This window comes from Alexandromys fortis, unplaced genomic scaffold (assembly GCF_014885135.2).
Source record: "Alexandromys fortis isolate MF-2015 unplaced genomic scaffold, M_Fortis_MF-2015_v1.1 scaffold_4, whole genome shotgun sequence".
Lineage (NCBI taxonomy): Eukaryota > Metazoa > Chordata > Mammalia > Rodentia > Cricetidae > Alexandromys > Alexandromys fortis.
Window position 1 is genome coordinate 23,800,721 of NW_026067944.1, and position 12,813 is coordinate 23,813,533.

The window sequence follows — 12,813 nt, forward strand, 5'->3', positions numbered from 1 at the left end:
TATAATAATAAATAAATAAATAAATTTAAAAAAAAATAAAAAAAAGAAAGAAACCCAGAGGTCAAGGTAGAATTTCTTCCATTTTTGCTTTCCAATAAAATAAGAGCAAGGCAACGTTGTTTGTTATGAATCTGGAGAACAATTTAATGCAATAGCCTGCAGTGGTCATGGGTGCTGGGGAAGTGACTAAGGCGGCAAGATTCTCCCCATCACCATGGCCTGGCTCGCCTGTGTCCCCCGCCAACTCCTTACATCCTCTGCTGGGACCTGTCCTCTGTCCACCACTGGGAATGACTCCAGCAATGGGCACGGTGTTAGTCCTATCATGTGGGAGGCAGAGGCAGGAAGAGTTTGGGTCCAGACTGCACTACACAGTGAGAGAAGGGAGGAGGTGGAGAACTTTTGGGCCAGGAATGTAGCTCTGTGTTTTCCTAGCATGCTTAGGCTCTGGGTTCAAGTCCAGGACCAGTGAACAAAAATGAAGAATGGTAGCCTGCTCTGATAGCTCAAGCCTGTCATGCAGACTACTCAAGAGGCCGAGCATGAAGACTGCAAATTCAGGACCAACCAGGACAGCTTAATGAGACCCCTGCTTTATATTAAAAAGTAAAAAGGAGCTTGGGTCGTAGAGATTGCTTAGTGTTATAACCCTCGATTAGAGTGTGCAAAGATGCCAGGTTCAGTTCCAAGCACAGAAGGAAATTGGGGGGGGGCATTAAGAGGATAGTGAGGTGGGGGCAAGGACAGATTAGGAATGACATGAAATTCAGGATGAGAATCGCATGAGTCAGACAATCGCTACTTTGCAGCTGTAGGGCTAGACAGAGATGCAGGCTTGTTTTGCAGAAATGCACACTGCTTCACTTGAACTGTCTTTACACATCAACTTCGTGTGTCTACCAGGCTTGCTCCTCTGACTTGTCTCTCACACCTTCTGTGGCTTCTACCCCAACACTCCTGTTTGCTTACTGTTTAGGCTCCTTATTACTTCAGTTCCCATAGTTTTTTTTTTGTGTGTGTGTGTGTGTGTGTGTGTGTGTGTGTGTGTGTGTATGTGTGTGTATTTGTGTGTGTGTATGTGCATGCAGGTGCACACATTTGTGTGTGGATGGCACGTGCACCGGAGTGTGTGTGGATATGGAGGTCAGAGAACAGCCTTGGATGCTGTTCTTCAGGCACTAATCACCTTGTCTTTTGAGTCAGGACTTCTCACCGGCCAGAGGTTCTGGTTAGGTCAGGGTGGCTGACTGGTGAGCCCCAGGGATCTGACTCTGCCTCCTCAGAGCTGGGACTGCAAGCGTTCCACCACATCTGGCTTTTTACATGGATTCTGGGATTGAACTCGGGTTGTCATTTTTACAGGGTAAGCTTTTTATGGAATGAACTCACTCCCTGGCCTTAAAATGGTTAACTTTTGATTCTCATCTTCACTGGATTGAGAAGTGCCTAGTCTATTAGTAAAACACACCTCTGGGTGTATCTGTGAGGATGTTTTCAGATTAACTAAGGGAGGAAGACCTGCCCTGAATATGAACGACACCGTGGCCTCACAGGCTGGAGTCCAGGGGCAATAATAAAAGGAGAATAGAGAAAAGCCCTTTCGAATGTGATGGGAGCCCATTACTCAGAGGCAAGAAGTCAACAGCACACAGTGATGGACTCCATCCCTCCCTGCATTTCCCTCTTCCCAGGCCCTTTTAGATCCCAACATAATGCATGCGAAGCCTTCCAGGCTTTGCTGATTCTGGTAATGAGGGCGAAGCTAGGAACAGACGAGAGACTGGCTGCATAGGCTTCCACAGACACTTAGCGGCCTAGAGTACATGCTGTTCCCCATGATCTAACTGTCTCTGTGGAAGAAATCGTTACCATACTGTTTCCAGACTGAACTACCAGGTGGAGTAGCAGGTACTGTATTAGTTAATACTATTTCATTTTTATCTTCATGGCTTTATGAGGTGAAAGGCCTTACTATCTCCACACTATAAAAAGGAAACCAGAATTCTACCTGCTAAATCCCAGCAGCCTTCATCCCAGGCTGGATGTCATCCTTCTGTTCCTCAGCACGCTCTCCCCCTCACCTTCTTACCCCAGAGGCAGCCAGGTCAGATAAACCCAGCAGGCCCCTTGTCAGCCTCTGGATCTTCAGAAACTAAACCAAATGCCATCTCCCCAAACCTCTCACAGAGCTGCTTCCTTATCAGTACTTCATTCCCCAAGTCTCTTACGTGTTTCACATCATCGCTACCTTCTGCTGTGCTCACTGATAAGGCTGGGGCCAGGCAAGGACCTACGTACTGGATCCTAACGAGTTCTCAGAGCTGTGCACTCTGGCTCTCTGGCTATTGTACCCTTAGCATGCACATCAGCTGGCCACTGTTAAGACTCATTTGTGAATGACAGATTAAATGAATAAAGAAATGTTTCTTCATTGAGCTGGGCTCTTGGAAAGGAGATTCTATAACATCCAGCAAACACTAGTGTCATTCTGACACATTATCCCAGCACGAGCCACCTCTGCTTCCATTGTGAGGTATTAACATGCCTCAACAATAAACCCAAGAACAAAAGAATCTGTTCAGCGATAATAGATTTATTTAATTATTCAAGGATCGTGTCATCCTTGCCAAAATTAATAGGTGATATTCAAAGATCGGTCCAATTTTCCTTCCTGGATAAGTTTTTCCTTTCTGTCCTGTACAGAATAAAACAAAAAGAGACACAATATTAAAAAGCATGGCATGGCCATGGAATAACTGCAAATCAGCAATAAAAATTCTCAAAAGTTAGTTGTAGTCCCATCCCTAAAGCCCAACAAGTCTGAGGAAACAATGAGACGAAGTTAGGACTAGAAGAAAACACCGCCACTCAAAAGCACCTTAGCTGTTTTCAGTGATGATCCCAAACAGACACTGTTTTTGTTCTGAGGCAGAATCCCATCCTACAGCCCAGGTTAGCCTGGAACTCAGTCATTAGCCTAGCTGGCCTCAAACTAAGGTGATCCTCCTGCCACAGCCTCCCAGGGCTAGGATTCTGGGTATGAGCTCCCAGGCCCAGCTGCAAAGCTAGACAGCCAGAGCAAAAGCACAGCTGATCGACCAATCAAAAGACAGAGCTCTGAGAGAAGAGAGGGTGGTTGGCTGATAATGTGGACGGGGGAGTGGCCTCCAGTCTGGATGGCTGCACAAGCCCTAGGACTGTGCCAGGAACGAGAGTCAGAGGGAGCAGCCTTCTCTGTGACCATGCAGCAAGGCCTCTGGTGATGGTGGCTAGCAGGCTACTTCTGCTGCCACTGTGAGGTTTAGTATGTCTGTAAAGTCACTCATATGAAGAACCCAGCAACAGAGAGCCTGCTAAGTGATCCGTACGCTCTGTTCACACTGGACCAATAAACCTCATCTCTAACAAATGCGCCAACAAAACTAAAGACTTCACCAGCATATCTGACGGTGAATCACAAAAGACGTCTAATTAATTTTAAGCCAGACATGGTGACTCATTCCTGTAATCCCAGTGCTCAGGAGGCTGAGACAGAAGTCCTTGAATCTGAGGCTGGACTGGGAGACATAGTGAGACCTTCTCAATTCTGTCTTAGCAAGAGTTTCTATCCACCCTCTAAGGAGAAAATTAACTTTAGAAAAAGTTATTATGGTATTCATATGCTTAATAATCACACTATAATTTCCTTATATTATCTGGAAAAAACAGAAAAGTTTTCATGAGCTAAACTCTAATCTCACACATTTAATCTGACCCTTCTGTGACTTTTTTTCTAATGGCAGAGTAAACATTAAATTAAATCCGAAAGACCCATAGGCTACATGGTTTTTAACAAAGTATCAAATCAAATCGAAAACTCCAACTCTTCCGGAAAGGAATGAAGATACAAGACAGAAGGGAAAGGACTGTTCCGGTGGGAGGGGCTTGGGAGCAATAACCACAACACTGAGCTGGTACCTCTCACGGCAATGCTAAACACCCTGCCCAATACTTACCCTGTCTGTTTTGAAAATGTAATACCAGAAGATGAGGGGCCCAAATGCCGCCACAGCTCCGAAAAGTGAGTTCTTGGGGGTGGGTCTGAAATTAGGATAAATATTTGCTGATCTTGCATAGGTCCAGCGAATCAAGGCAGGATCTTCCTGAAATTAATACAAAGATTTGTAAACCTTAAGGAGGACATGTTGAGAAGGAGATTCACCAGGGCTGTTGTGAAGGAACACAAGGAAGCCTTCTGTTCTCCAGGGTAACTCACACTGCCTTCAGCTCTGGCTTCTGACCTCTCCTCCCAATGGGAGTCCACGGCTGTGCCGACACTCCCACGACCCATTTCTAACACTCAAAAGCTTTTTTCCCCCTTTCTCTCCTCCCTCTCTTTTCCTTTTCTTTTTTGGTTTTGGTTTTTACAAGACAAAGTAGCCCTGTAGCCCTGACCAACCTGTAGCCTGAGTCAGCATCATGACAATTCTCCAGTCTTAGCTTCCCAAGTGCTGGGATGGCAGGTGTGCACCACCACGTCTGGTCACAAACAACTGTCTAAGGATCTGTTCAAATCCTGCACAGCATAAAGGTTCTTCTATCTGCAGCTAGCTTCTATTTACTTAGGATTTAACTCCTAACTTGAAACTGGCAGAGAAACCCTCTCTCCCCTTTACTTCCACGAATCCCTCTGACTTCTCCTTACCCTGGTTCACTCTAACAAAGACAGACCTCAGACACTGTCAAGCTTCCTATTTTGCATCTAGTACCCTTTCTAATGCTGTGACAACGGCCTGAACCCTGCTTCATCAGCTGCAGGCAGGTGAAAGCAGGCTTACTCTAACTCTGAATGATATGCTTTTGCTTCCTTTTGGTCCCGAGGAGCAAACCAAGGGCACCGTGTGGACTAGGCATGAACTCCACCTCTGAGCTATACCGTTCACCATGAACTATGTTTCTAAACTAACTTAGCTGATGTTTGAAAAACAAACTATTACATTCCGCACTATGAAAAGTCTTGCAAAAAAAGGTCAAAGTTGTCAAATAATCAGCTTATCTTGGTTAAGAAAAAATAATTTAATATATTTATACTAAAATAATTTCCCAAGAATAGCAAATCTACCCCAAACACATAATTAAAGTTAATTAGCTAAATCCCCAAGTGATTTTGCAAAATTATTCTCTCCAATTAACTGACAAATTAAAATAAGCAAATAAAATCAGCTTTAGTCTTCAGTATGCAGCATGAGCGGCTAAGGTGCTAACGAACACCAAACAGCCGTGATTGGCAGGACTGAAATAAGTTCCACATTTACACTTCAAACTAAACTGCACTACAGCGATTTGACCCCAAGGTGACCAGCTGCAGCTCACAGGTAAAGCAGCCTGAGTGGAGACGCTTCCAGCCTTTCAATCAGGCGTGGGCAATCTGGGCAATGGCTCGCTCGCTACCAGTCAGAGAAGTCTAAAAAGATCTCCTGCTGCTCTAGAAACAATTACTATAATCATTCCATGCTAAGGCCGTGGGGCTTTGCGGGGCTGTTTATTATTCCCTGGTGCAAACAGAAACTGCACAGAGTAAGGGCAGAAGATGAGAGGATCAGCGTGTCTGCTCTTCTGCTGGAGACTGCACCTGAATGCCTGTGAGATTGCTCAATCTGCCCGTCCCTCGAAGCTCTGCACTTCAATACCTTCTAGAAACGAAAATTTCATTCCACAAAAGTACCAGTAGCTTCAAGACTAAAACCACAGGAGAAAAAGCTGGAGAGATGGCTCCATGGCTGAGGAGTTGGTTGTTGCTGCTGAAGAGGACCTGGGTTCAGCTGCCAGCACCCACGTGGTAGCTCACGGCCATCTCTAACTCCAGTCCAACGGGCCCAATGTCTACTTCTGGCCTCCTCCAGCTCCAGGCATATACGTGGTACCCGTTCAGAAATGCAGACGAAACACTCATGCGAATAAATTAAGTGAACAGGGGAAGGGCAACTTTTCATGAAGCCACTCAGTGGCCAGTGGAATGCCAGCAGCCTCCGGCAGAGACCTCGAACCTTCCTTCACTGTATTTCTGAGCCCAACTCGGCTTGGTTTTCCCCACTCCACCCATTCTCTCCCCATCTCTTTTGTTCTTTTCCTTCCATTTTTCCATTCTTTTAACACTAGGCCTCAGCTTTTGCTGGGCTTTCTCACAAACATCCACTCCATTAAAGTCAGCAGTCACATGACCTTGGGTCTTCATATGCTAACGGCTACCAACATTCTACTTCTACCCTTAGAAGCCCTGTTCTATTCATCATCCACTCATCTGGGAGAGGACATAACCACCTAACAGGCACCCCAAAAAACCAATCTGTCAATATTTCTTTTCAATCCACCACCATGCTTGCTCCTCTGACTCTTCTAGCAAGAGGAACTCGGCCGTGGAGTTGTCCTTAGCTCTTCCTGTAATCTCACACATCGCGTCCATCTGACAGTGAACCTAGCTAGAACTACTTTCAACACCCATCCAGCACTTGCCACTTCTGGCCACCTCCACAATTACTGTCACAGCATTAGCCAAGAGCCTTCACTGTGTAGAAAGCCTCCTGGCTCATCTCTCCCTGCCCTCAGCCCCTCACAGACAACAGAGGAAACAGAGTCTCCATGATGTGACTCTCTTCTCAGTAAAAATCTTTACAAGTCTGGTGGGATCAAGTCCCAGGAGCCTCTCTGACCTCATTTTGTTCTATCATTCTGTCCGTGCCTTTCCCTACTTTATCCTTCAAAAACAAAAGTTGGTGTGTATGTGGCCCAGACTTGACTCAGCCTCCAGAGCACTAGAATGCCTAACATATTTGAATTATCTCTCCACAAAGCAAACAAAAACACTCAATGCCGTGTTCCAGACAGGGGTCTCCTTCGCTGTCACACACACACACCGCGAAGCCCACACTTACTTTTTTCTGTATCATTTAGCACTATCGCACATACTGATGACTCAGATGTAACATTCTTAATGTTTGTCATCCCCACTAGGAAGACAGCTAGATCCACAAGGACAGGAACTTTAGCTGGCGTTGTACTCTTACCTCATCATCTCAAACAGCCTCAGAATAGATCCTGAGCAAAAGTCTGACCAAATCCGCCACTCCCAAAGATACACATTGGGATCCATATGTATTGCTTGGTAAATGATTAATGGAACAGCTGAAGAGGCAGGGACTATTAACTCTGCTACAGATGGGAAGTGGAAAGTGTCCTAGGTTACAGAGATTAGAAGACAGACGACTGGGGGTCAAACTTGACTGAGGCCTTATTCTATTTATTTTTTTTAAAAAAGTAAACAAACAAACAGGTCAGGTGTTGTGGAGCAGGCCTTTAATGTCAACACCCAGGAGACAGAGGCAGGTGGATCTCTGCGAGTTCAAGATCACCCTTGTCTGCATAAAATGAGTTCCAGGACAGCCAGGGCACGTATAGAAAGATCCTGACTGAAAACAAACGATAATAAAAATGATAGCACACTATCCAGCACATCAAACAGAAGCATCTCTTTCACCCTGTAAACACTGGTCTGGTTGGAGATACTATATCCATCTAGGAGGACTACACTATGAGTCACACAGACTAGGGTTCAAACCAAGCACCGTGACCTGCTACAGGGTATATCTGTGTGAGCAATATATCCTATCCATACTGTCTCCTCATCTAGAAAAGCCAAGAGAGTAACACAGCTTAATTCTACGAATGGTTCTGACATATAAATTACAAAAAAGAGAGTTTTTCAGGCCAGGTATGGTTTTGAAGGTGGCAGTAATCCCAGTACGTGGAGCTATGGCTGGGGGACCTGGAGTTCCGAGAAAAACAAACAAGACTTAGTACTGTATCTGGCCACTTAGTGTAACTTTCCCTTGGTTGTTCTCATAACTTTCAAAAATTCATAGAGAATGGGTACCCAGTTGGTGGAAGGTCTTCACTGGAGATATTTAGAGGGCACTTACAGTGGGAAGGGTCTAAAGCACACTTGTTAAAACACCAGTTTACTGAGATGTTACATAGTAACGTCACACACTTTTTCAGCGGGTTTCACAACTCTAGGTCTAAAGCACACCATTTCCAGGAGAACATTAAAAACCTACGTTTTAAAAGAGATTATATTATGTAAATTTCCCAGGGGTCATTGTCAGTATATGATGTCATGTGGTCTGATTCCAAAGCCAAATGCTTCATCAAGCTTCGGGTTCTGTAACACACTGAATTTGAACATCCCCCTACAATCTCGTGAGAGAGAAGCGTCCTTGAGAGTTAGGAGCTCAAAAGAGCTGTTGACGCTGTACAGCTGGAAGTATGGGGCCTGATCACTCCCTTTACAAGGAAGATACTGCGCTAGATCGGTCACGTGTCACTCTGCCTCAAAAGATACGAAGGACCACATTATAGCCATGTTTCAGACAAGAAACCCGAGACTATGGCGGAGTTCAACAACTTTCTCCAGACGAGGGGAAGTCGCCAAGCCAGGATGTAAGGCCAGCTGGGTTTGCAGCAGGAGCCCGTCCGCTTGACCGCTGAGCCTACCACCGAGGTCAAAGGGCCAAGGGCGTGTGGCTAGGGACCCGTGTCCAGCATATGGACTGGATGTGCCCACGCGAGATGCGGCTGCCCCGGCCCACAGCCCGCCCGACCCCACTCACGATGTGCATTTGGCGCTTGGGGTCGTTGTACTGAAGCAGATATTCCCGTTTAAGCCGGGCCCTTATGTTCAAGCGCTCGACCTGCGCCTTTCGGGTCTCCGGAGACACGTCATACTCGGCTGGGTCGAGGGTTTGGGGGAGAGTGGCCAGGGGCGCGGGCTTATACTTGGAACCCGACATCTTGGCTCCCCGCGCACATCTGCGCCTGCGCGACTTTGAGGGCTGCCCGCTCTAGTTTGACCTTCAGGCTCAGGAAGTGCGCCTGCGCACGCCTCAGCACGCTCTTGCAGGAAGAAGTGGGAGAGTGGCTGAGCCTGAGATAGGGAGGAGCCTCCTCCACGCCCCTCGGCACCCGTAGTTTGCGCGTGCGCGCTGTTGTCCGCCCGCCTTTAGCGTTTTGTACGGAGTTGAGGCACGTTTCCCACCGTGCTGATCCTTTCTTGCAGAACTAATTTCCTGAAGTTGAGCAGACGAGAAGAGACTGGGAAACTGGACTGGCTGTGGCTCCCCAAGTCCTGCCGTGCAGTGTGGGTTCATCCAAACTGGGTGACCTTGGAGAAGGTCATTTGGTGTCGCCCAAGTTTCCTTTCTGTTATCCTGGAGAAATGACCTTGACCCTGGGGAGCTGTGGGGTTTAAATGAGACAATTAGAAGATGCAAAGTGCTTTACAAATATTCCGTAGCTCCCCGCACCCCCCCCCCAAAAGGGGGGAATGAACCTTTTTTTGCAGGTTACCACATTAGGACCAGTCCACTGTTAAAGATGGGAGGACAAAGATTACCGATCCAAATCATCAGGGCCAAATTACTTAAAGCAAGCAATGAAAGCATGCCTTTCTCTTCTTATACAGGAGCTGCCCTCCCTTAAGGTGGGGTTTGAGAGATCAGCATGGATGTGAGGAAGACGCTTTCGAATCGAAGCAAAGGTCGGGTTGCACTGAAAGACCTGGATAAATCCAGACCTCCCCAGCAGGATGAAAATAGCCAAAAATCCAAGCAGGAAGAGAAGAATCAAAAATCTAGGATTAGCCGGTTAGTGACTGTTTCAGGAACTAGCTGAAGAGAAAGTTAGGTTGTAATCTTGAGAATAATCTTGAGAAACAGGGAGTTTCTCCCTTGTGATTTAGGAACTAGCTGATTATGACCTTGGGAGTGGTCCTGAGAGGCAAGGAGACTGCCCCCTTGTGATCTTCACTGGTATTTTCGGAATTTTCTGTGACACACTCCCTGCCAATTCTGGATCACTGGGCTGTGGTTTCTTCCCTTAAAATTCAGTTCTGTGAGTTCGAGACCAGCCTGGTCTACAGAGCTAGTTCCAGGACAGGCTCCAAAGCCACAGAGAAACCCTGTCTCGAAAAACCAAAAAAAAATAAAAAATAAAAAATTCAGTTCTCCCGGTCACTCGGGGTCGACCTCTCCCCTGAGTGGGTTATGAGTCTCGGCCCCAGTGCACTGGTTCTCGTCTCATCTCATCAATTAAAGCCTCGTGTGATTGCAGCAAGGATGGTCTCTCGTGACTTACTGGGGGCGGGGGGGGATCCCGAGACTTGAGTGAGAGTCTCCCCGCACCGGGGGTCTTTCAGCACGATGGTTATTAACTTTTTAAAACAAAGACGGGATTGCCATTCTTCGACTAAGCAGTACAAAGCCATTTGTCGTTATGATTACAGGTGGGGCATAGCCCAATCATTGAGAAACAGGTTTAATTATAAGCAGGAGTAAACCTAGTTTGTCTTTGCTGTATGATGACTTTTACGCCTAAAATGGAAGCAGCTAAGTGTAAGCTTCTATTTTGTAGATGTGAGACACAGAGGAGAGACTGGTATTACAGCGTGAAACCTGGCTGTAGGCAATCAGAAAAGGATGAAGATTGGAACTCCTGAGGGAATATCTTAGTTAAAAGCGGGTGGAGGGGGGACCTCTTAAATTCTTAGCACTCTTCAGGCACTGAAAATGAAAGGCATCTTTATAAATAGGAAAGTACAGAGGAGGATACTCCGGGCAGACGCACAATCCCAAGGCTTGGGAGACTGACGCGGGAGCTTTGAGCTCAAGGCCAGCCTGGGGTATACTCCAAACCTCTGCTTAAATATAATAAAAACAGAAAAGATGGTTTGAAGAGTAAATGAAGGCAATACATATACCCTTCAACATCGCCACCACTATCACTACTAAGGCAGAAAAGCAACTTCAAGGCACACAGCAGGGTCTTTAGGTCCCCATAAAACACTCCTCAGGAGGCAACCGTGGAAACAATGCCAAGTAACTCCAGCAAGGAAAGCTGAATCAAAAGAAGCTTTAGTTTGGCTGAACCTTCTGGGGACGTGTAGGTACGTGAGGGGAATGGTTGCTAGGCAGAGGCGGGACATAGAGAATGTTGGCACTGAATTGATGAGCAACAGCACCGCTGTCAAATTTATTCAGCACTTTAATACTGTTTTTAAATATTTATTAAGCACCCTGCATAAAGCACACCTTACACCATCCAGTCTTAGTCAATCTTCTAGGCTCAGTAGAGAAATTTCAGAAGAAACGGAAGCAGGATTCTTGTTATTTTTTTCCCCCAGTTGCTGACAGTCATGCAGAGAACAGACAGAGCGTGATATTCGCAAAGTAGTTCTATGTCCAAATGAATATAAAGCTAAATTGACTCGTGAAGAAGGCAGGCTGCAGGGAAGCAGGAGAAAAATCACATGCATGCAATTTAAAGGGGGAGGGAAAGAGAGGGAGGAAGGAAGGGGCTTCTCAAAGATGTTCTAAAATAGAAGGACAAAATAAGTCAGTATGAAACAGGTTCAGGGAATAAAATCTCTAAGTGCTGCAGAGATGGCCCTTCAGAAGTCCTTTTAAGCCACTGGTGTGGGAAATGAGGAGGGGAAAAGGAGTAAAGAAATGCAGGGAGTGTGTGAGTACAAGCCAGCTTACAAAGCTGAAAAGGGGTGTGTGTGAGACAGACAGACAGGGACAGACAGAGAGACAGGCAGAGAGGGGAGCTTTATTAAAATGAAATATTTGCATGAGTTTAAGTGGTTATTCCTATGCTTTTTAGTTATCATAAACATGACTGAAGGTGATTATTAAAGACACCGAGGTTTGTTTTGTTTTACGGGCAATCACACTTCACTGAGTGCTTCTGTATATCAGATATCAGATGCTATTCTGTTTTACATATTTCAGTTCCTCAAACACTGGCAGTTCCCCTTGGAACAATAATGGGATGCCTTTTAAGTTTCTCTGTTCATATTAATTATATATGATAATGGGTTTTGCTGCAATATTTTCATATATGTAATAGAATCTATTTTGATCCTATTCACCACCATTACTCTCTCTTATCCCCCTTCTACTCCCACTGATTCTTGTCCTCTCCTCAACTTGTCCCCCTCTACCTTCATGTTCTTTTTTCTTCGATGGCCCAGCGAGTTTAATTAGGGTTGCTTAGAGGAGTGTGGGGGAGGCGTTCCTTAGAAGAGCATGGGCAACCTACCAGTGGCTACAGCACTGAAGAAAATGTCTACTTTTCCTCAGCAGTCATTAGCTCAGCTGGGAGAAATGGGGGCTCATGAGTTGACCACCTCCCCCAGCAATAGCTGGCCACCTATAAATCCTCAGGGAGGTAGAGAGTCTCAGGAGTCATTCCCCAGTTCATACTAGGATGCTGAAGGGCCCAGTCTGTACAACCCTTGTGCTGGTATCCATGGCTACTGTGAGATCATGTGTGCAATAGCCATTTCATGCCCAGGAGACTGTGTCCCACACTACTCTAGACCTTTCTCCAGCTCTTACATGCTTTCCACCCCCTCCTCGGAGATGATTCCTGGGCCTTTGAAGGAGTAATAAAGACATCCCATTTAGTGAAGAACATTCAACAATCTCAGCACTTTGATGTGTTACAAGTCTCTACATTAACCACTGTTCACTGGGAGTTGGGGGAGAGAGAGAGAAGAGAGAAGAGGAGAGGAGAGGAGAGGAGAGGAGAAGAGAGGAAGGAAGGAAGGAAGGAAGGAAGGAAGGAAGGAAGGAAGGAAGGAAGGAAGGAAGGAAGGAAGGAAGGAACTTCTCTAACGAAGGCTGAGAGCTACATTACGGCATAAACACAAATATTGCATTGAGAAGGCACTTTGACAAGCACAACATGTCCATTTAGTAGAGCATCAATTGCAGCTTC

The 12,813-nt window shown here is 46.0% G+C and overlaps 1 protein-coding gene across 1 annotated transcript; it reads right to left on the reverse strand.

Moving 5' to 3' along the window:
• Nucleotides 1-2,573: 2,573 nt before the first annotated feature.
• On the reverse strand, nt 2,574-8,874 carry Ndufb4 (NADH:ubiquinone oxidoreductase subunit B4). Its single transcript, XM_050149065.1, has 3 exons — nt 8,646-8,874; nt 3,996-4,142; nt 2,574-2,695 (listed from the first exon to the last, which is right to left on the reverse strand). The coding sequence occupies exons 1-3, from the start codon at nt 8,823-8,825 to the stop codon at nt 2,633-2,635; spliced, it is 390 nt and encodes a 129-aa protein (XP_050005022.1). The 5' UTR covers nt 8,826-8,874; the 3' UTR covers nt 2,574-2,632.
• Between the last annotated feature and the right edge of the window lie 3,939 nt (nt 8,875-12,813).

Bases quoted from the DNA above. Each gene is read 5' to 3' on its own strand.
- Ndufb4 (XM_050149065.1), bottom strand. From the start codon at position 8,825: ATGTCGGGTTCCAAGTATAAGCCCGCGCCCCTGGCCACTCTCCCCCAA. The intron at 4,143-8,645 runs GTGAGTGGGGTC...TATTAATTTCAG, and splicing joins CCAAGCGCCAAATGCACATC to GAAGATCCTGCCTTGATTCG. The intron at 2,696-3,995 runs GTAAGTATTGGG...TATTCTGTACAG, and splicing joins ACATTTTCAAAACAGACAGG to GACAGAAAGGAAAAACTTAT.